Source organism: Phalangium opilio, unplaced genomic scaffold (assembly GCF_054372755.1).
Source record: "Phalangium opilio isolate 3A_F unplaced genomic scaffold, DU_Popi_V2 ptg000048l_1, whole genome shotgun sequence".
NCBI lineage: Eukaryota > Metazoa > Arthropoda > Arachnida > Opiliones > Phalangiidae > Phalangium > Phalangium opilio.
In genome coordinates this window covers 5,856,208-5,880,508 of record NW_028324170.1, presented here as the reverse complement: position 1 = coordinate 5,880,508, position 24,301 = coordinate 5,856,208, and the positions used below count along the sequence as shown (strand labels likewise).

General features: G+C 36.2%; 2 protein-coding genes across 9 annotated transcripts; one reads left to right on the top strand and one right to left on the bottom strand.

Moving 5' to 3' along the window:
- The first annotated feature begins 58 nt into the window (after positions 1-58).
- On the top strand, positions 59-15,549 carry LOC149673986 (transcription factor IIIB 50 kDa subunit-like). Its single transcript, XM_089839812.1, has 2 exons — positions 59-181; positions 14,176-15,549. Exon 2 carries the CDS (start codon positions 14,268-14,270, stop codon positions 15,426-15,428), a length of 1,161 nt encoding a protein of 386 aa, XP_089695938.1. The 5' UTR covers positions 59-181; positions 14,176-14,267; the 3' UTR covers positions 15,429-15,549.
- On the bottom strand, positions 14,172-23,398 carry LOC149673985 (uncharacterized). Of its 8 annotated transcripts, none has more exons than XR_016366968.1 (7): positions 23,290-23,398; positions 23,022-23,109; positions 20,993-22,935; positions 19,616-20,897; positions 19,321-19,491; positions 17,880-18,786; positions 14,172-17,818 (listed from the first exon to the last, which is right to left on the bottom strand). XR_016366968.1 is itself a non-coding variant. In XM_089839814.1 (7 exons), exons 2-5 carry the CDS (start codon positions 21,030-21,032, stop codon positions 19,450-19,452), a joined length of 285 nt encoding a protein of 94 aa, XP_089695940.1. In that variant the 5' UTR covers positions 21,033-22,935; positions 23,022-23,372; the 3' UTR covers positions 14,172-17,818; positions 17,880-18,000; positions 19,416-19,449. The 8 variants fall into 8 exon arrangements, 2 of the variants coding, with proteins under 2 accessions (XP_089695940.1, XP_089695939.1); XR_016366971.1 differs by having other exon boundaries at positions 17,880-18,000; positions 18,472-18,786; positions 23,022-23,372; XR_016366970.1 differs by having other exon boundaries at positions 17,880-18,618; positions 18,682-18,786; positions 23,022-23,372.
- Positions 23,399-24,301: the final 903 nt, after the last annotated feature.

The window sequence follows — 24,301 nt, the reverse complement described above, 5'->3', positions numbered from 1 at the left end:
ATGATTTTCTACCCACCTTCCTTCCCCTACTTTTTGAGGCCAAGGCACCAGCAATGGAGGCCAAGGCACCAGCAATGGAGGCCAAGGCACCATCGAAATCCAATCTCTTTTTACGTCGTCTGTACCATGGTCTGCATATAGAATTATATAATAGTTGACAGTTGTAGAGTGTTGACGTTTGGGCAATCCCTAAATTACCGCCAACTTGGAATCTGCCGAAAATTGCCGAAAGTAAAATAGTACTTTTCCGACTATGCGTCGTCTGCTAGAAAACACCCTTTGGCTAGATTGACTTGGCTTTCGACTTAGGCGGTAAAATAGAGTAGTAATTCGGCAAATCAAAAGACTAGGCGGTAAAATCCAAAAAACCATGATTAAAGCTAAATAACGACTTCATTTGAATATAATAACGCAAGACCATTTAAATACGTTTAAATATTACAAATCAAAGTAATTAAAACGTTTTCTCTCAACAAAAAAGCCTGCGAAACACGGTACAGTAGTGTGTTTATTTTCGGCATTTTTCGAAACAAAACAAAATTAAAGCTAATTAACGACTTAAACAAGTTTAAATTAATCTTATAATGCTCTTTCAAAATTTTCGGACATTTAAACATCACTTAAGTGGAAAAACTAAACTTAAAATCCAATAAACTCCTCCATTGTCTAACGCAATGCCATTTAAACACGTTTAAATAATACTAATCAACGTAAATTCGAACGTTTACTCTCATAAAATAACAGCGCGAAAACTTAGCGGTAAAATTGTCCCTTCATTTTTGGCATTTTCCAAAAGAATGAAAGAAAAAACACTAATTAAAACTTCTATTGGTTCTATCGAATCATTTAACGCAAAAAAAATTAAATTTCGGCAATTTCCAGAAAAACCGTATATATAGCTAACTAACTAATTAAGTAAATTGTTTTCAAATACCAAATCGTTTTGCCTGTTGTACCGAACCACGTAGCACATAAATTGACAACAATGACCATTAAAATAATTTTATAATTAACTTTAATCATTATTTATATTCCAATTTAAACATCAATTCAGTAGAGAATTCGCTTAATACCGATTAAGTTTCATCATCGTCTAATGCAAATGTAAAGACACACCTTTAATCATTAATTACCAAAGTTAATTATACTTAATGGACTTCGTTACGATTTATCTCATTCAAATTACCCGCTACAACAACATGGCTGTCCAAACCAGGCGGTAAATTAGTGTATGGACACTTTCGGCATTTTACAAAAATCACGTCAGTTGCCTACTCTAGAGCCTAGATGGCAACCCCATCCCCATCGCCGTGAAACAAATCAATAGAAAAATGGCTGTCCAAAACCAGGCGGTAATTTAGTGTATGGCCGCTTTCGGCATTTTACAAAAATCACGTCAGTTGCCTACTCTAGAGCCTAGATGGCAACCCCATCCCCATCGCCGTGAAACAAATCAATAGAAAAATGGCTGTCCAAAACCAGGCGGTAATTTAGTGTATGGCCGCTTTCGGCATTTTACAAAAATCACGTCAGTTGCCTACTCTAGAGCCTAGATGGCAACCCCATCCCCATCGCCGTGAAACAAATCAATAGAAAAATGGCTGTCCAAAACCAGGCGGTAAATTAGTGTATGGACACTTTCGGCATTTTACAAAAATCACGTCAGTTGCCTACTCTAGAGCCTAGATGGCAACCCCATCCCCATCGCCGTGAAACAAATCAATAGAAAAATGGCTGTCCAAAACCAGGCGGTAATTTAGTGTATGGCCGCTTTCGGCATTTTACAAAAATCACGTCAGTTGCCTACTCTAGAGCCTAGATGGCAACCCCATCCCCATCGCCGTGAAACAAATCAATAGAAAAATGGCTGTCCAAAACCAGGCGGTAAATTAGTGTATGGACACTTTCGGCATTTTACAAAAATCACGTCAGTTGCCTACTCTAGAGCCTAGATGGCAACCCCATCCCCATCGCCGTGAAACAAATCAATAGAAAAATGGCTGTCCAAAACCAGGCGGTAATTTAGCAAGGCGGGCGTATTCGGTGTTGGGATTTTACGGTTTACCGTTCTAGCTACCTCTCTCGTCTAGCTCTTTTCATTGACGTCATACGTGGGCGCCAAAGAATACGCGATCTGTCTTATATGAGATATAAAGTTTGTATGTCCGGAAAAAGGAGAACGACGTTAATCGACGTTAATGGCCTTTATATACGTGTAAACACGAAGGTCTTTTTGCATTCAAAATTGCTATATTAAATAAATTATGTGCACCGTTATTTAGGATAATTATAATGTACACATAATACACATAATAGACCTACATTTAAAATGAGAAGACCAAGTATTTTGTATCAAATTTTATTTCAAGTAGTAACTTTTTTCATTTTCATTTTATCATCGTCAGCTTTGAAAGGTGATGGCAATAATTCATTCTTATAATAGTTCGTAGATTTGTAAAACCTTACATTAAATTAAAAGTTCATGACGTAAATAATATTTACCTTTCAGAAAGAATTAGCAACGCGCCGTTACCGCCTAAGATTTGAATTTATAACGGATAATCGGCCTCGCCCTCTCCCTAAACCATTGAAAGTTAGGTAGGGGTGAAGAAGAAAGGGGGTATACAATTTTCAAAGTAGAGAGACGTTTTCTCTCTGGACGCAGCCACCGCGGATTCTTGTTTCTAGCCCACGTAAGACGTCATAGTAAGGGAAAAAATTACTAGAGCCCCCCTACTACAAAAAGGAGAATCTCCCGCTTACCACCCCTGAAGGATGCTCCGACCTAATAATGCGAAGCGGTATACAGACCTTGGTAATTTAGTGTATGGCCGCTTTCGGCATTTTACAAAAATCACGTCAGTTGCCTACTCTAGAGCCTAGATGGCAACACCATTGCCGTAAAACAATACAAAACAATGAAAAAATTGCTGTCCAAAACAGGCGGTAAAATATGATATCAACACTTTCGGCAATTTCCAGAAAAACCCTATTTAAAGCTAACTAACTAATTAAGTAAATCGTTTTCAAATACCAAATCGTTTTGCTAGTTGTACCGAACGATGTAGCGCATAAATTCACAACAATCACATTTAAAATAATTTTATAAGTAACTTTCTTCTATCTCGGCATTTTAATTTCCTAATTTAATCATTAATTAAAATGAGAAACCCCTTAAAACCGATTATACTCTATCATTGTCTAATGCAAAGAGCTTTAAATGCGTTTATTCATCACTTATTAAATTTAATTTTACTTTAAAGTCTTCATTACGATTTCTCGCATTCAAATAACCCACGGCCAAAAATGGCTGTCCAAAACCGACGGTAATTTAGTGTTCTATACTTTTTCGGTACTTTACAAAGGGACCTAAGTTACTGTAGAGCAAACACTTTGCTGTAAAACAACTCACGAAAAATATTGCTGTAGGAAACAGGCGGTAAGATAGAGTAGAACTATTAAAAATATTTGGTGTTCCAAAAAAAACTTACTTAAATAGTTTTTAGGTTTAATTAGGGTGTCTTATGAAAATGCCGAAACCAGGGATAGATTTAATTTTAGAAGTAGGAATGGAGATACGGAGTAATGTAGGCGCGCGTCAAAGTCCCGGACCCCCTTCCACGGGACTGAGGGGTATGAAAGAAGCTAGGCGAGTCATAGTGACAGAGGTAAAAAGGAATTACGTATTTTTCGCCGTCCACGTCAGCAACGTCATCAAAACGTAGTTTAAGTGAGTCAATAAGATAATTTAAACTTTTCGTTACGTGCTGGAGTGAGGGGCTCTATACTGGGCTATGAGTCAGCCTGAAGTAAATACTAACCGTTCTCCATTCCTACTTCTAAAATTAAATCTATCCCTGCCGAAACTATCTTACTGCCTTGTTTGGACAGCCATTTTTAGCCACATCGTTCATTGAAGGGAGAGTGAATGGGAGAGAATTGTGCTGAGGTGATATTTTCCTTTCGTGTATTTTAAGAGGAAATAATAGAAAGTTTAAGCATAGCATTTAATTGTTTTAGTATGTTTAAGTATAGCATTTAATTGCTCTATTAAGGTTAAGCATTGTGAATTATTTTTTACGTTTGCTTAAATGGAAGGTTCAATACTCCCTTTAAAATTCTTGTCACCCGTCAACAATACGGGTTTAACGCTTTCAATCCCGCTCCCCTATTTCAAAATTCAAAGAAATCGAGGAGAATTTTTAAAGAGCAAAAGGAAGTATATTCCGACGTTGGACCCGCGCTTTGATTTAAGGCGGTGTTTAGTATCGGAAGTTGCGTCTATTTTCCCAGAAATCGAGAAACATTTTAATATTAGCCACATCGTACGAGTGAATAGCCCCTCTATACCCTAATAATAATAATAATAATAGAAGCTTTTTTATTGGATATACCATTAAGGGAAAACCCTTATTTACAATGGCGTCCGATTAATTAATTAATTTAACATGAATAAAAACTATTTAAAAAATATAATAAGCATTATTCTATAAAAAATACATAAAGGCAACTGATTCAGACCGTATACTCTTTCGATTCGGCGAAGTATTCATGAACAGCAGACTTAAACAATTTTATAGTCTGTATAGATTTGATCGGGTTGGTTAATGCATTCCATATTTTAACCCCTTGTAATTTAGTACTCTTATTTCTGTTACTCGTGATACAACATTCGGTATAAAAATTTAGACTATCCCCTCGGGTACTTATATCAAATTTTCTAGAAGGGAACCAGTTTAGGACATATTCTGGTAATAGGCCGTTTTTTACTTTAAACATAAATACCATTAACGCGTGGAAGTAATATAATTCTGGATTTTTTATGTTAGCTACAGTCCTAGCCAGGGTGGCAGAGGAGAATTTTTTAGATTTAGATATGAGTTTAGAGCACTTCGTATGAATAGCGCTTAGCTTATCTTTATTTACTTTACCGGTATTGTAGTAAAATATAATCCCATACGCAATAAGGGGCTGAATGCAGGCCATATAGAGCAATCTTATGGTTTCAGAGTCCAAATAGTTCTGTAATGGTCTTAAAGTCCATAGTCTCATATCAACTTTCTTTACTAAATAATCAACATGGGCCGTCCAAGACAACTGGTCATCTAACCATAGGCCCAAATATTTAAACTGGCTAACTCTCTTAACTGTACCATGACACAGGTCAACGCAATCCTTAGACTCATTTCTCAATTTCTTGTTCGGGGAGATTAACATGAAATTTGTTTTATCAATATTTATGATAAGGCCTTTACTCGTAACTTTATTTTTTAGACTGGTTAAATCATTTTCAACATCTCTAATTAGATGCTGTAAATTATTATTAGCTGCCACAAGAGCTGTGTCGTCCGCATATTCTTTGGAAACTGATCCTTTTAAAGAGTCATGAATATCTGTCGTGTATATGTTAAAAAGTAGCGGGCCCATAACGCTACCCTGAGGTACACCATGTTTAATGACCAGCTTATCAGAGTAATGCCCATTATGATATACTATCTGCCCTCGTGCAGCAAGGTACGTAGTAAACCAGTTCAAGGCAATATCACTTATACCCCGCTGTTCAAGGTCAGACAGTAGTAAGTCATGTTGAACAGTGTCAAATGCCTTTGACATGTCAATAAAAACTAGCATGACATATAGTCCATTATTAAGATTTTTTAAAATGGTTTCATAGAGGTCAAAGATACAGGTTATAGTAGAGTGGCCTGATCTGAATCCACTTTGGTATTGATATAAAGAGTTATTATTTTCCAGGTGGTTGTATACCGATTTATACACTAGTTTTTCGCATATAAGAGATAAGGTCGGCAGAATAGAGATCGGTCTATAGTTTTTGGGAATTCTTTTATCTCCGGATTTAAAAGCTGGGATAATTTTCGCAGTTTTCCATTGTGGAGGGAACTCGCTCGTAGACAAGATCATGTTTATAATAGTGGTTAATGGTCTAGCAATTATCGCTGCTAGGCCCTTATATATTACCGGACCAAAATCCTCTATTCCACTAGCCTTATTTATTTTCAATTTTTTCAGCATATTAAATATTTCATTTTCAGTAACAAGCGGGAAAGTTGAGAGCAGTTTACATTTATCCTCTGCATTTAATTGAACTGATTTAGGTAAGACAGGGAGGGTAGCCGGCACTAGGTCATTTTTTTCTAGTAGGTCACTAGCCACATTTATATAATATTTATTTAGTACATTTACTATATCTCTAGGAGAATCAATAGTATCAGTTCCTATCTTAAGACAATTAATTAATTTATCCGACTTATGACTTATATGCGGCTTAATTACCCTCCAGAAAGTAGACCTAGTGGAGTCCTGAGTTAGAGAATTTTTAAAGTAGCTAGTTTTGCTCTTATATATCAAGGAGTTCACGAAGTTCCTTTGCTTCCTGTACAGTGGACCAAATATTTCTACTACACTAGGGTTCCTAGATTTTGTTTTACATACATCTCGTAAGTGCATTTGATGCTTGATATAAGGCGTTAGCCAGGGGTTGCTTTTCTCAGGGACATATTTTTTCCTAATAGGGGCATGGATGTTTAAATGCAAGTTAATTGTTTGTAAAAATAGTTCAAGCCCTTTTTCGGGATCATTGAGTTCAAAATTGATGTTCCCTAGGTCCCGTTGAATATTAGTTACTAGAAGGTCCATATTGGTATTCTTGAAGTTCCGAACAGGTTTTATTACTTTGGATATCTTTGGACAGGACTTCTTCCATATAATCCAGGTAAGGTCGTGATCCGAGGCGCTACAAGTTTGCACAAAGCTGCCAATAATTCGGTTTGGACAGTTCGTATAGATGTGGTCTATTAAGGTTGTAGTGTCGATAGTTATTCTGGTAGGCTTAGCAACTACTTGTTTATAATTTTTTAAAGCTTGCATGAGTAATTTGGTCTTTGCTGTTTTAACTCTGGGTAAAATATCGCAGTTTGTATCACCTAACAGAATTAACTCTGTATTAGGCCTACTATTTAAACAGGAGAGGCAATTTTGTAAGTCCTCTAGGGTATCAGTCATATTAACCACTGGCGGAATATAAACAATTCCTATAAAGAACCTTCCCGAATTTCGGAAAAGCATCTCAATCCAAATGGATTCCAAAGCCGAGTTCTCCGGCTGGTTTTCAGGTATAATTTCCACTAGGTTAACTGCTAAATGTAATTTGCAGAAAATCCCTACTCCACCACCTCCCTTTTTTACACGGTCTTGTCTCCAGAAAGAATATCCGGCAATATAACAAACCACATCAGGGATTGTATCATTTAGCCAGGTCTCTGTGACACCTAAGATGTCAATATTGTTCTCCCTCAATAAGTATTCAATTTCATGAATTTTGTACTTAATACTTCTTATATTTAGATGACCTATTCTAAGACCATGGGTGGCTTTGCCTAAATTATTTTTGACTTGGTTGTTAGAGCCTTCTGAGTCCAGTCATACTGTATTGTCACGGTTACTATTGACATCATCAACTTGGTTGATAGAGCCTTCTGAGTCTAGTCATACTGTATTGTCAAGGTCACTATCGACATCACTTATTTCTGGGCTAGGGATCGCCCATAATCTTTTGATCCGTAGAGGGTTCGGCCAATTTTGTACATCTCTAATGACACTGTCAAATTTACTACTGCACTCAATAATAAAATTAGTTGTCCAGTATTCCGAGTTTTTGCTTATGGTTACTTTTGGTGAGTCAATATTTAAGTCGTTTAGATGCAACAATATATCTTGTACGCAGACCTCAGAATTACAGTTTGTAAGTTGATATGTATACTTAGGTGAGTTTGACCAGACTAGTAAGTTAGCATCATCGTTTGTACCCCAGGTCTTTGGAGAGTCCTCACGAGGCTGACTACCGGATAGTTTTCTGCAAGAGACCCCGGAAGGCCATAGTAGCGGATTTAATAATTTCTTAGCCTCACTATTTGTTCTCATAATGAAATTTCTAACACCAGTATTGCCAGATTTGGTTTTATATGTTTGCCGAATACTGACGTCAGTAATGCCAGAGTCAATTAAGTGATCTCTTATCACAGCTTCACTAGCCTTACTCGAACAATTTCCGATAAAATAGTCAAACGTCTGTTTGGTTGCAGCCTTAATTTTACAAGAGGTAACACGGTCTTCCGGCATTTTACCAATACCATCAGGGCGTTTCAATTTTCCAGGTTTGAGCTTGTTCACTGTGAGCTGAAGTTGTTGTGCTTTAGGTTCGGGATAAGTTATATGGTTTTGTCCCTTAACTGCATTGCGTTTCAGGATGTTAGTATACGACTTCTCCTGAAAAGGCACTGGCATAATTAAAGGAGGGGCATGCCATATGGCTTGAGTATCCTTGGTATGAGAATCTTTGTTATGAAAGTCAGGTCCCGGATTAGAAGACGGGTTTACTGATAGACCTGGCTTTACCAGGGCACGATTTATTTTTCCGTCCAAAAGTCCAAAAGTATTAGCGGTAGATTCTTGAATAACTGTAATTTTATTTTGAAGTACGTCAAGCTGGCTGGAGAGGTTTGAGTCCAGAATTTCCTTCGTCGAGCTAGTTATCTCCTGTAATTGCTGTTTTATCTCCATTATTTCTTGGTTAATGGATTTGATGGATATGTTAAGGTTTTGGATAGAGGTCTTGGATTCCTCTTTAAAGTTATCTATATCTTCAATGGTCTCCCTTAATGTTATTAAATCCGTCACACAAGTATCACAAATCCAAAAAGACCCGGAGATAGCAGTCTTTAGGCCTTGGCAAGTTAGGTGGAACCATATTTTGCAAAATCCACAGAATATCATTTTACCATGTTTCTCTCCAGCTCCTCTAAATTCACAATCTGGCAGACAATTCTTACCCATTTCATCAATTAAGCAAGAATGTTGCAAGTCTAAGTTATAAGTTTCTCAATGGAAACTCAAAGTTGAGTTGTTCTATCACTGAAGCTAAGCCTAGGCTAAACACAAAATCGAAGAGCAAAAAAACACACGTCTTATCCCCACGACATAACAATGTACATACCCTAATGAGTGGATAGCGCTATCTTTTACAATGCTTAAATGATTTACCGTGCATAAAATCAGAGTGAATAGCCCCTCGATGTCCAACCCTAAACAGTGATAAAAATTTTACCCTTATAAATTTACTTATGCTGTAATTGTAATATTCCGGCGAAAGAACTCAAGTTGGGTGTTTTACCAAATTCTTTCTCTTTCAAACGCTTCTGGGCATAAGTTCATGTTATAAATTTATAAGATGCGATAAGTGTACATCGGCATAAGTCTATGCTGTAAACTCATCGAGGGGATAATCACTAAAACTATCCGTTCTTCGATTCCCCGGAATATTACAATTACAGCATACAACAAAATATTAATTGGCACGCACGCGATTTGTCGAGCAAAATTTGTGAGCGAGATAAGATAAACAATGTGCGCAGTGTGATAATCGTGGTGCGCGATACTGAGCGTGGCTGAAATAATTTTAGCAGGACGTTACACGATTAGTCGAATCGGTCGGATGTGCTGCCAATGATTAATCGATGAAATGTGAATCAATTTTGATTTTTAAAATCGTTTCGAGATATTTCTTATAAATATTAGGAGAATAAGTTAAAAATTCACTTGATTTTCCTCTTCGCCCTAACTTTTCGAGACTGATTATTGAAATTTTTAAGTACTTAAATCGGTTTGTATTAAAAGATAATAGAATGTAATGCGTTTTAAAATGATTTCTCAACTTAATTGATATTTAAATTTCAAAATAATCAAGATCATAACGAAAATTTAAGTGGTATTATGTTTTGATCTCTAATTCGCGACACGAGTAGAGCTTAGTATTAAGTCGTTAACTAGCTTTAATTATTTTCAGGGGCGTGCCAACCACGGGGGCAGCGGGGGAATCGCCCCCCTCTGGTGACTGAGTCTAAATAGTAAAAAATTTCATTGAAAGTGAAATTTTCATTACCCAGTGTATTATTGTTGTGAGAGGAAGTCAGTTTTTGGAAGTGATTAAGAAAATACAGGTCTTAATCATTAACATGTTCGTAATATTTATAAATAAATTATTTGAAGTTCTTCAATTTTTACTCCGTGGAGTTATGTAATAACCAATGGAGTTTGCGCTGATGCCCAGTTATTTAGTGTGATGCATGCGAATATATTCCATAAATATTGCAATCGTAAAGGGGATTGGTAAAAGTGACAGCTTTGATAGTTCAAAAATCGTCGCTCGAGGACGGTTTTGAAGTTCAGTATTAAGCTCAGGTTGTCGTATCTTTGTAGAAATGTAGAATCATTTTTAAACTAGTCCTGGAAATGAAGAATTTCGCATTGTTTGACAGTCTCGAGAATGTGTCGTTCCTGACTTCCACCATTTTTCTTTACACATAACATGTATACATATAGCAACCACGGTTTTCTATACAGTATAGTGTTGCAATTCTTTCGCATATAACCGTGGCTAATCATAGAGCTAATTAACCCAAGAGAGAAAGGGTGTAGCCGATAGTGCTTCAAATTATTGTAGCTATCAACTTTGGGAAAGAATAGGTAGGCTAAAGCAGAAGTCCATTAAATTAGCCTAGGAAGTAAACAATTACAATAGCTGGTATAGCGTACGTCTCTGCTGGGGTAAGAACTCCTTCTAACTCCATGCATAGGGGGTTAAATTTTCCCCCTTTCCTAACACTGTTAGAAATCTCCTCTCTAGGAAGTCTTTCTTGACGTGAGCGGGGCGTGACTCCTTCAGTCCATGAACGCTGGATCTCTAAAGGGTAGATTGTTTGCTTTATAAAAAAAATAAAAAAAGGAACGGCCACGGTCGTTAAATAGTTTTTTTTCAATAGGTTTATGAAGAGTCATAAAAAACTGAATGACCTTGACTGTTCCTAAATTCACACCCCCATCCTAAGACCATTAATGGTCTTAGCCCCATCCCTTCTCCTGATTCTATGCTAAAGAGGGCTCGGTTTTACTGTGGAAGGGGGTGTTTTCTGTTCCTTTTAGACATACATTGTTCATTTTCAGCCAATAGTTTTTTCTCTCTCGATAGGGCAAATTGTGTCGCCCTACTTCAGTATTGCTACACAAGAGAGGGGAGTCCCAAACCCCGCTTTTGGTTACTTCCTAGGCTAATTTAATGGACTTCTGGCTAAAGACATATTTTCTTTGCGTTTTTACTATTTTCTACGATTTACGAAAAGAGAGAAATGTATGCTACTCTAGAAATGGCACCTTATAGAATCGTGGCCACTGTATCCCACGAGTATTGAATTGGCCATTCATTAAATCTCACGTTCATGAGGACCTCTTCGTAACTTTACAGTGCATGCGAGATACTGTATAGCCTTAGATCATTGATGAGTGCTGAACAACATTGAAGTACTGCAAAATAATTTTTGCTCTTGTATGAGTTTGGAAAGAGGTTAAGGTTGCTCAAAGTTGTTTACACAAGTGCAAAATTTTTACACAACTTTCTCTACCAGTGTAGGATTTTGTCCCCGCTCCAGTAAAAAGGTTGGCACGCCCCTGATTATTTTTGTTTGTAATACGCCGAAAACATTAAAACACTATCTTACCGCCTGTTTCCTACAGCAATATTTTTCGTGAGTTGTTTTACAGCAAAGTGTTTGCTCTACAGTAACTTAGGTCCCTTTGTAAAGTACCGAAAAAGTATAGAACACTAAATTACCGTCGGTTTTGGACAGCCATTTTTGGCCGTGGGTTATTTGAATGCGAGAAATCGTAATGAAGACTTTAAAGTAAAATTAAATTTAATAAGTGATGAATAAACGCATTTAAAGCTCTTTGCATTAGACAATGATAGAGTATAATCGGTTTTAAGGGGTTTCTCATTTTAATTAATGATTAAATTAGGAAATTAAAATGCCGAGATAGAAGAAAGTTACTTATAAAATTATTTTAAATGTGATTGTTGTGAATTTATGCGCTACATCGTTCGGTACAACTAGCAAAACGATTTGGTATTTGAAAACGATTTACTTAATTAGTTAGTTAGCTTTAAATAGGGTTTTTCTGGAAATTGCCGAAAGTGTTGATATCATATTTTACCGCCTGTTTTGGACAGCAATTTTTTCATTGTTTTGTATTGTTTTACGGCAATGGTGTTGCCATCTAGGCTCTAGAGTAGGCAACTGACGTGATTTTTGTAAAATGCCGAAAGCGGCCATACACTAAATTACCGCCTGGTTTTGGACAGCCATTTTTCTATTGATTTGTTTCACGGCGATGGGGATGGGGTTGCCATCTAGGCTCTAGAGTAGGCAACTGACGTGATTTTTGTAAAATGCCGAAAGTGTCCATACACTAATTTACCGCCTGGTTTTGGACAGCCATTTTTCTATTGATTTGTTTCACGGCGATGGGGATGGGGTTGCCATCTAGGCTCTAGAGTAGGCAACTGACGTGATTTTTGTAAAATGCCGAAAGCGGCCATACACTAAATTACCGCCTGGTTTTGGACAGCCATTTTTCTATTGATTTGTTTCACGGCGATGGGGATGGGGTTGCCATCTAGGCTCTAGAGTAGGCAACTGACGTGATTTTTGTAAAATGCCGAAAGTGTCCATACACTAATTTACCGCCTGGTTTTGGACAGCCATTTTTCTATTGATTTGTTTCACGGCGATGGGGATGGGGTTGCCATCTAGGCTCTAGAGTAGGCAACTGACGTGATTTTTGTAAAATGCCGAAAGCGGCCATACACTAAATTACCGCCTGGTTTTGGACAGCCATTTTTCTATTGATTTGTTTCACGGCGATGGGGATGGGGTTGCCATCTAGGCTCTAGAGTAGGCAACTGACGTGATTTTTGTAAAATGCCGAAAGCGGCCATACACTAAATTACCGCCTGGTTTTGGACAGCCATTTTTCTATTGATTTGTTTCACGGCGATGGGGATGGGGTTGCCATCTAGGCTCTAGAGTAGGCAACTGACGTGATTTTTGTAAAATGCCGAAAGCGGCCATACACTAAATTACCGCCTGGTTTTGGACAGCCATTTTTCTATTGATTTGTTTCACGGCGATGGGGATGGGGTTGCCATCTAGGCTCTAGAGTAGGCAAATGACGTGATTTTTGTAAAATGCCGAAAGTGTCCATACACTAATTTACCGCCTGGTTTGGACAGCCATGTTGTTGTAGCGGGTAATTTGAATGAGATAAATCGTAACGAAGTCCATTAAGTATAATTAACTTTGGTAATTAATGATTAAAGGTGTGTCTTTACATTTGCATTAGACGATGATGAAACTTAATCGGTATTAAGCGAATTCTCTACTGAATTGATGTTTAAATTGGAATATAAATAATGATTAAAGTTAATTATAAAATTATTTTAATGGTCATTGTTGTCAATTTATGTGCTACGTGGTTCGGTACAACAGGCAAAACGATTTGGTATTTGAAAACAATTTACTTAATTAGTTAGTTAGCTATATATACGGTTTTTCTGGAAATTGCCGAAATTTAATTTTTTTTGCGTTAAATGATTCGATAGAACCAATAGAAGTTTTAATTAGTGTTTTTTCTTTCATTCTTTTGGAAAATGCCAAAAATGAAGGGACAATTTTACCGCTAAGTTTTCGCGCTGTTATTTTATGAGAGTAAACGTTCGAATTTACGTTGATTAGTATTATTTAAACGTGTTTAAATGGCATTGCGTTAGACAATGGAGGAGTTTATTGGATTTTAAGTATAGTTTTTCCACTTAAGTGATGTTTAAATGTCCGAAAATTTTGAAAGAGCATTAGGTATAAGATTAATTTAAACTTGTTTAAGTCGTTAATTAGCTTTAATTTTGTTTTGTTTCGAAAAATGCGGAAAATAAACACACTACTGTACCGTGTTTCGCAGGCTTTTTTGTTGAGAGAAAACGTTTTAATTACTTTGATTTGTAATATTTAAACGTATTTAAATGGTCTTGCGTTATTATATTCAAATGAAGTCGTTATTTAGCTTTAATCATGGTTTTTTGGATTTTACCGCCTAGTCTTTTGATTTGCCGAATTACTACTCTATTTTACCGCTTAAGTCGAAAGCCAAGTCAATCCAGCCAAAGGGTGTTTTCTAGCAGACGACGCATAGTCGGAAAAGTACTATTTTACTTTCGGCAATTTTCGGCAGATTCCAAGTTGGCGGTAATTTAGGGATTGCCGACGTTTGTTGGTGGGTGAGGGATATGTAAAGGCGTTGTGGATTTCGTTAGAATAAATACAAGCTCACCTTCTTAACTTAATAAATAAAAAAAACCAATCATGTCGAAAAATTGCCCAAGCTGCCAAGCTGAAAATTCGGTGGAAGAAGACGATTACCACGGACAGCAACAACAGGTATGCATGGCTTGCGGTCTAGTCGTTTCGACGAATTATTTAGCTTCAGAGGAGCTACGAATGTCAGAACTATTGACTGCAAAGTCCCAAACGTTACTTAACGTCAAACAACTTTCATCTGGCATACGAAACTACATTTGCAGCAGCAATAAATCTTCTCGAGGCTTAAAAATAGGGTTAAACATGGTTAAAATTCTAAGCTCACACTATAACCTCCCAGAATATATGACGAAAGAGGTTGAAGAACTTTACGAAAGGGTTTACCGATCAGATCACGTTATTCACACCACTTTGAAAATCAAAGAAAATTTAGCAGCTGCCTGTGTTTATGCTAAAATGCGCCAAAATAATTGGCCAATCTCTGTAAACAATATTTGTTTTGTTGTTAAATGTAACAAAGAAGAAATTTCTCATTCTATGAGTGTATTGAACAAACATTTCAACATCGTATTTCAATCAGCTTCAGTTGAAGAATTAACTGAAACATTTCTTGACACTTTAAAAATAACTGATGAAATTGAGAAGGAAAACATAAAAGAAAAAACAACTGCCCTACTGGCTTTAAGTCGTGAATGTTGGTTAACAACTAGCAAGTCACCTAGAGCATGCATTTTCGCTGCCGCGTTCTTGGTTTGGAAGCAATTATCACCTTTAACTCCCAAATTTTCGAACATTCGCGCCTTTTGCCGACAATTTGGCATCCAATACCAAGTGGCCATGACTTCCTTTACGCAGGAAATGAAGAAAACTTTGGTGAAACTTTGCAAAGAACTCCCGTGGTTAAAATACGAAACTATAAACCAAAATAACGTTTTAGAATATTTGGACGATATTTTAAAATACTCCAAGTGTCTCCAAGTACAGGCCATTGAAAATTACAAAATGAAATGTAAGGACAAAGATATGCTGAAGGAACTAAACGAGGATGAAGTTGGGTTTCACGCCTTTCGAAATGCTGTTAAAAGAAAATTATCCTCCGAACCGTTCAATCCAAATATTTCAATGACGGTTAATGAAGAAGAAATTAATTCATATATTTGTACCGAGAGTGAGGTTGCTTTCAAAAAGAAATACGCGAATTTGTAAAGAAATTTAAATGTTATGTATGTTATTGAAATAAAGTTGGTAGAATTACATTTTTTTTTTTCAATCTTGTAGAATTGTTTGTGGGCTATATGCGACAATAAACATCTATTCTAACTCTCGATTTATGGATTTCAAGTTTCCAAAAAACTATATTACATATACAATACTTAAGCATATAACCAGAAACGAGTTTTCATATTTTCTTTTATCACACCGCAACCTTTTAGTATAGTACGGGTCCCGATGTCATATTGGCAAGAAATGGGTATGGACAGAAGTATATAATACTTCTCTTCGAGAGAAGTGTACCACAAAGCGGGGTAAGTGTGACGTCACTTTTCCCAACATCGGAACATTTAGAGCAAGGCTACTAAAACGAATCACATACGCGATAAATAGTTCCTTCATCATTACTCTATTAGCGTTTAAATATTTGGCAAGACGCGCTTGTGAATTTTTGTCGCACGTCAAGACGAGGTTTGTGGGATGATTGCTGGGGATTTAGTGCCAAACAATTATAGAATTCACCTTACGGTGCGATGCCCATTTGTAGTTTGATGAGCGGGAAAGCAAACTAAAAGGGTGAGCCTGGGAAGAATGACGTTACATAACTAAAGCATTAAGAGGATACAGAGTGTCATCCTTCTTCTATTATCCCCTTCTGGTATGGGTGAAAAAAAATACGTAGTGGGAAAAGATGTACGGGGTAGTTCACTAACCTCATACGCTATATTGACATTTGCTCAAAAGTAGTGGCACTCTCATACCTATAACCTTACAACGATAAGTGCGAATTGTGAAGGTGTTAAACTCGATGACGCTACTGGTTAAACACTATTTCCGGATACTCTACTTATTTATCTAGTCTATCGTAGAAGCTACGTTTTCGCATAAAATCACGGTCCTTAAGAAACCCAGGGCTAATTGCTCGTATTTCCTGTGTACAGATTTTAAAGTCACAGGTACAACAACGTGCCTCTGACTGACCCCTCTTAAGAAATTTCGAAAAAAGGCAACGAGAAGTGTCAGACTTATTGTTTTTACGTTACTTACGCACTCTGAATAATCCACGAAAATCGCTTCCGCCGTTTTTATGGACCACAAGAAGATTCACGTCATGGCTAAAATAGATTATTGTATTAGAACCTGTACCATTTTGCCCAAAAAGCTATTCTAGCGCATGAATATCTTTCTTTTTCACAAAGTACGTTTCTTTCGTGACTTTGAAACTCAGTGTATTTAAGGTAAGTAACCGAAGACTCGAGAGTTGATTTCAGTTCATGAAGATTTATGATGCCATGTTTTCCAAAGTTTTCGAAGTTGCGACACATCTTTTGGCAGATTATAAATAAATGATACACCTTTCTAATACTTTCTAATAGGATTTTTCCCCAGCTTCGGGTAATTGAATGCATTTTAAAAAACATCTGAACGTGACTTTGTCCTATATAATCATAAATTGAAAACGGTGACCCCTAATTATGGTAAAATGTCATAGAAAATTTTTGATTCAAAATTTCCCATAGAACCAATTCACCGTACTTCGGTCCTACCACCCCTGTATTATGTCAAATTTTCTATTGAACCTTATTTACAGTTTTTTCGACTCAAAATTAAAAAGTTGATATGAAAGTCTCACGACGCGGAGTTTGATAAACACCGTCGGAAACAAACGTGCCTTATTACGGGTATTCTTGATATTTTCAATTAATCAAAGAGTTTGCTTAATTTAAAGCAAACTTTGGGGAAAATCCCAAAATTTGCATAACTTAACGAAACGGCGGACTAAAAATAAAGTTTGAACCTTTCGCAAACTTGTCGTCCAAGGATGACATATATATTAGGATTGCGTGCTTTCATTGTCTTTTACTGGCTTTGTATAATAACAAAGAATGTCTACCGTAAGTTATGTAACGAAAATAAGTATGTCATTCAATTTTCCGAATAAAACATGATCTCCAAGACACAACCTGTTATTGTTTTTTGTCAAATCTTTTGTGGGTGACACTTAGTGTTATTTTTCTGTTGCCCCTAACTGCCTCATCCCAAAATTTTAATATTACACCAATGGGAAGCGTCATACTTAACCTAATTACGTTACTTATATGTCTACCTAATTTGCGAGGAAAATTGGCCGTGACAATGGTTAACCCGGAATAGTAATTAAGTTCAACACATATTCTTGAAAGAGTAATTCGAGAAATTTCGACCTAAAAATGGTTGTCGATACAATATCTCCAGGCATAGCTTGACTACACATCCAGGAAAATTTATTAGGCGTGTGATAGCCTAATCTTCCATTACTCAACTATACCAAATAATTTGTTGGAGTTAATTATTTAAACGAGCTAAAAACGACATGTAATTTTCGAGAAGGTCTCAACATGAACCTGAAATTTGATGGGTTAGTCATGTTATAACTCTTGTTTAACTTGATTTCCAAGGAAATACCTTTATCATGTGATAATGAGAGCTCGAAATAAATAAGATAATAACGTGTCGTTATTTTCACTAGGGTTGTGACCTGAACCTTGACACTTACAGAGATAGCCCCAAATATATACTTGACTCCCTAAAGCAATCAAGAAGCAAGTAAATAGTGTTTTTAAAATACATATTTCTCAATATCGAACACCGTTAAAGAACAACTTAGAATAAGAATAGTATAGGAAGAAGTTGACTTATTTTGAGGGACCAGAACGTAATGGCTTTTTTACACGCTAGAATTATTCTAAAATATTTTAAGCACCGTATATAATATAAGGCTTAATTTCTACGTCAAGTTCCTTAAGCCTTAACCATATTTCCTTACTTTAAAATTTAGTTAGCTATAGGATACTCGTGATGAAGGGCAAAGAGATTTTATAGGTCATTAGACAGATGAAAAATGATTTTTCTTATACTCCAAAGACGCCTGCATTTTGGTACAACCATAAGTCTATAACGCTAAGTAAGTATGCAAAATGCCCAGCGATTTGTTTCTTCCAAATACTAAAATTATACTTCATCGATTCGTGATGATGCCATCGTGACCGAGACTTACAGATGATGATAAACTTATGGATGAGACAGTAGATGTAAAAGAGTTTAAAAGCCGCTGACAAGCGAGTTAGGCTTCACTCTTACTGCATCGAGGGGTTGAACACTAGAGTAACTTTTGTAAACGTGATTCTGAGTCTCGAAATCAATGCTGTTTGTCAAAAGATTTTGTATGATTCCTTGGATTTACGTGATATTCTAATGATTCCTTTACCCACGTGAAACATTCTCATCATTCCCTTGATTTTTAAAAAATTCCCACGAGTCTCTTGATTTCGGGAAGATTCCCATGATTTCATTGATTTCCCGTAATCGATTCCTACAGTTTGAAAGTCGATATTATTAGTGTCCAACCCCTCTTCGCGCATCTTATAAACGTAGTAAATGAACTGAATTCCTAGCAGGGAAATAAAAATGAGAAGCCTTAAGACTTTTCCTAAGATCTATGTATCTTTAACCGCGGAAAAATAATTTGATTAAACTGCGCGCAACTTCAAATTTACGACCCAAATATTTGTCGCCAGCTTAAAAACGCCTCCGAACTAGGAACTTTCGAGAGAAAATGCGCGAGAGGCAATTTATCTTTCTTGTTTAAACAATGACAATTCTGAGCCTATACTCTTAGTTATTAGTGTTTAAGTCAAATGCGGGGGAAGCCGAGGAAGGCAAAAAAGAACCAATCATCACGAAGGGTTATTTTTCAATCTCTAGAACTAACTAATAACAATTGTTTGCCAATGAGATAAGCTTACGAGAAAAGCTTTTAAGCTTAATCCTTGGTATTGTTTATACGTATACGTGGACAATTTATAAGTTTATGATCTCAAGTGGTATTACTCCGCCACTACTATACCTCAACTTTAGGTGCTCATAACTCTAGCTTAACACCACTTCCAGAGAAATTCTTTAAGGGTGTGATAGCCCCAATTGTTCTCTATTAAACGATACCAAATATTTGGATCTACGTCAATCAGGACTCGAGTTAAACCCAAGCGTTATTTTCAAGGGATTTGCAATCTTCCACCTAGAAGGAGAGACGCGTGTTATTCAACTAGGACGCTTCACGAACCTTGATTTAGTAAAAGGGATGATACCAAATTTAAAGACCTTTGAATATCCTTAATTGGCTTTGAATCTAATTTACTAACCTTGCTTGCGTGCATGGTTTGATTCTTCCAGGACGAAGGTCTAATACCAGGGTTTGTTAAATCAGAGCTAATAGCAAAAGTATATAGGTCCTATATTAAAAGAAAAAGATTCGATCAATGCTAATGGATAATTAACCATGCAAATTTGAGAATTATTAGTTAGCGATTTCAGAATTTTTTAGCAGTAGTGAATGATTTAAGAAAACTTTAGCTTAAACCTGTCCTTTAACTCAAAATAAACGTTAATCTGATATGTTACACCTGGGATAGATTTAATTTTAGAAGTAGGAATGGAGAACGGTCAGTATTTACTTCAGTCCGACTCATAGCCCAGTATAGAGCCCCTCCCTCCAACACATAACGAAAAGTTTAAATTATATTATTGGCTCACTTAAACTACGTTTTCATGACGTTGCTGCCGAGGACGGTGAAAAATACGTAATTTCTTTTTACCTCTGTCACTATGACCCGCCTCTTCTTTCGTACCCCTCCGTCCGGTGGAAGGGGGTCCGGGACTTTGACGCGCGCCCAGATTACTCTGTTCACCATTCCTACTTCTAAAATTAAATCTATCCCTGGTTACACCCTGCATATCGATTTAAATTATGAATTATGAGATTATCACAAACATTCACTGAAACATCCTGGTACGTCAAACAACATACTTCCAATAACGACATGGCGACATACACCAAGAAAATAATCTAGATACATCCTTCTTTGCAAATTCACGCTTATATGGTTCGACTCTTCTTTGGGAAATATAAATTATATATATGTACTCTGCTTTACACTAGAATATAAAAAGAATCAAGGCTAAACCACGATGAATTTGCTTAAAAAAGGAGGCGAATGAAAAAGAGTAAATGTGTCAACTTCAGGAGGGTGTTGAGGGAGGAGGAATGGTTTCCCAGAAGTCGTTCATCAATGGCGTCATGTCCCTCAAGCCAGCCATACCATTTTGGTCTTCTTTTCCAATTCAGGATTTTTCCTAAGGACGTAAAAGTCACCAATGTATCGAAGACTTTCTCGAACGACAACCTGTGATTGATTGATTGGTGAAAGAGTTCCTGCAACCAAAAGCAAATAGCAATAACATAAAGTTAGACAGTTAGGGTAGCTTATGCGACTGCTGAGTTTAAAATATCTACTGCCCCTGGGGTCTACTAAGGGAAAAGGTCGCCTATAACAATCCCGCGAGCGCGTTGGCAAACCGATTCACTACGAAATCCATCATTTTATTGTAACTCCCAGAATGCCTCAAAAGTTGAACTATTTTCGTCTGACAGAGGAAAATGATAAAATAGATTACTGATTGGTCGACCATAGAAGGTAGAGAAGATTGGGAACTACGGAAAGCTTTCAGCCTTACTTTACCTTTTTTCCATTGACCTTTGCTCACTCCTAAATATTCCATTTTAAATACATTTTAGCCAATAGAAGTTCATTTTGTGTCGCTTGATCAAGAGATAAAATTACGAGTTTAACTTTGGTTATTATCGTTAGTTTGTAATAAAGTTATCTGTAGGTGCATCCCTTAAGTGCTCCAGGATAACAACAGAATAATAGTGTCGCCCATCTGTTCAAATGACCAAGCTACATATAATTAAGTTACAATCTATACCCCATACCCAAACTGCCTTATCGTAAAATACAAATCAGAAATATACGAATCTGAAGTTAAAGATGAATTTTACAGGTTTATGTAAACGTTTCGGTATAGTTTTTTTACAGTAACGACTGGGGTATATTTTTCTGACTGAATTGCTTTTACTGTAAGAATAAATATTGGTAGTTTTTACACTTATTTAAAACATCTTGCACTCTAGAAAACGTGGTTGCCATAAAGTTTTCATTTCCAATTATTTGATCTTTGTATAAATTTTCCTTGCCTGTCAAGTTGTAAAAATACATTTCGAACATTTTATGTCGCTCCTCAGTTACTATGACAATATTTATTACAAGAAGGGAATTTTCCAATTAGCGTAATTCAATAATTAGAAACCGAACTCAGCATAGAATTAATTGAATTAACCATAGGTTAATGCCCGTAAGTAAGTTGAAGAGTCATAGAACTAAAAATAGTTTTTCTCTGATGCATTACCTATTGAAATTTAATTTAATAACTTGGCTTTAATATATTTCTAATAGAGCTTGATGAGCAAAGATAATTCCCAATATAGCCTAGAAACTTTGATAATAACGTACCTAACAGCGTACAACCTAAACCTTTTTGTTTCTAGAGATAAAACCACTCATCTATGTTAATAACGATTTAAATTTTCTTATCTACGTTACATCGAATATTAAAGATAAATATTAAAGTACTGATACTCAAAGATATCTTCGATATTGAGTAAATAAACGCCATTTTCTCGAATTGATGATAATTTCTACAGCTTTAGTGGCGTACTAAACAGTATCGTTTTTCAGAAAAATGGTTTGTTTGTTTAGAACGTTCCTTTTGTGCAATTCGTAAATTTCCGAATTTGACCAAATTGCATCAAGGTTGATATCAGTAAGACTACAGGAATATCTTAGAAATAGTTTGGATGAGTTCCTCAAGGTGTGGTTCGCGGACACCATCTAGCCACTAAGCCTGAATGTGCTATTCTAAACCCTTAACCTTAAAAGGGTAGTTTAAAATAAAAACAACATCGTTCAGATATTTCATACTGGTTTTTCCAAAGATTATTTGGTGTTTAGCGTCAACATAGATGGGAAACTTACACCCGGTTCGGGTAACTCCGGTTACCTAAGCAAGAAATAAATAGATAAGAAGGGTACGATGTTTTTTAAGGTTTCCAATTCTTTCCATTTGGTTTTTTTTATGAAACGTTAATATCCGTTCGTTCCTAGAGTTTTGTTACGCTTACCAACCCTTTTCGCCGTATTTTCTTTCCCAAACGTCCATTAGTTAAAGCCCGAAGTAATTTGTAGTATTTTGGTCCGCGAGATCTGAACTGATCTGTGCCACAGTTCTATCCTCCCAAATCATCCCTGATCTGAGCTTCTCGAACTTTACTTCATCTTACGGGCTTTCTTCGTGTTGATATAAGGTTGAAGATATTGGGGAAATAAGTTATTTGACCTTCAGTTAATAAATTTTTACTTAAGTACAACCACGCTTCGTTTTTTTATTATTGGCTCGCTCCGAAACTTAATATATTTACTTGAACAGTAAAAATAACCCCCAGGATGAAGTCGACCTAGTTCAAACTAATATTTGGTTTGCTTTACAGCTGACCAATTTTATTAAAAACTAACGAGGAAATAGAATATCATGTGGAAGCCTTATTGAAACTCTATGATTGCTATGACTAAAAAAAAAACGAACATAAATAATAGAATGTGAGTTAGTAAGAAGAGCGCATCTATTTTTGCTTAAAGTGAAGGTTATACTTACATTACTTGAAGACCACACAAATCCGAGATTGCGATCTCACAGTACAGAAGTTCAACATTGGATAGTTACTTGTTAATTTAAAAGTATTCTGAAACGTAACTTCGCTGTAGTTTTAAGTTATTCGAAAGGACAAGACACGAAAAAACAATGCTTTTTCTATGGGGAGCTAAGCCTAAAAAATGGTTTTTTTTTTTCGTTCAACCAACACTATGGGTTGGGTCAGGTATTTAATATAGATATTTATGACTATAATCGGAAATAGCGGCACCTTCTTAAAGTTTATAATCTTCTCCCAATATTTCCTCTGTTTCTATGATGCAGCGTATTTTTGAAGAACATATTTCAACTTCTATAGACCGATATATAACGAACAAAGATTGGTCTTTCTTTCTAGATCAATCAGAAAATCGTTATCAAAGGGATAGACCATTTCATTCCATTTCACGAGCTATAGTTTGCATAAGCTTTTATTGTAATATAGATAAGGCTGGGACGAGTAAGAATCGAAAAGGCCTATACTGCTCTTAACAACGCCGTATAACTAAAAGGTTTTAAGGGTCCCCTTTTAAGTTTCAAGATTTATAATGATATTTTTGAAAAACAATATTTTTAACAAGAACAAAGCTTAGCTTTCAATTTATACAGTAAAGTCATCGAAATTTGTTTTTCTTTCGCAAGAAGTATTTTCGTTTGTTAGCTTTTAAAGAAAGTTTAAAATTGGGACGGGATTTTTCATATATAGAGCGTATAGTTTTAATTTAAGTTAAAGAATTTTTGGGTCGGTAAATAAGTTACCTTATTTATAGCAAACTAACTAAGCTACCTGGCGTTGCCCAGTTGTTTTAATGTCCTGAAAACCGTTTCCCATTACTCTACGAAAACAGTAAATAGTAAAAGCATAAAATATCAGCATGATGTTGTTTTTTGGAACTTTTAAATTCAATCAGGGATAGATTTATTTTTATAAGTAGGAATGGAGAACAGAGTAATGTTAGTGCGCGTCGAAGTCCCGGAACCCCCTCTTCCCGGGAAGGGGGGTATGAAAGAAGAGGCCGGTCATAGCGACAGACGTAGAAAGGAATTACGTATTTTTCGCTGTCCCCGTCAGCAATGTCATCAAAAACTTAGTTTAAGTGAGACAATAAGATAATTTAAAATTTTAGCCCTTAGTAAGGGAAGGGCTCTATACTGGGCTATGAGTTGGACTGAAGTAAATACTAACCGTTCTCCATTCCTACTTTAAAAATTAAATCTATCCCTGATTCAATAATCTGTTACGG

Coding starts and splice junctions, on each gene's coding strand:
- LOC149673986 (XM_089839812.1), top strand. CDS start 14,268: ATGTCGAAAAATTGCCCAAGCTGCCAAGCTGAAAATTCGGTGGAAGAA.
- LOC149673985 (XM_089839813.1), bottom strand. CDS start 21,032: ATGGAATATTTAGGAGTGAGCAAAGGTCAATGGAAAAAAG. Junction 20,686..20,992: donor CAAAGGTCAATGGAAAAAAG/GTAAAGTAAGGC, acceptor TTTTGGTTGCAG/GAACTCTTTCACCAATCAAT. Junction 19,492..19,615: donor AAACCATGCACGCAAGCAAG/GTTAGTAAATTA, acceptor CTCTCCTTCTAG/GTGGAAGATTGCAAATCCCT.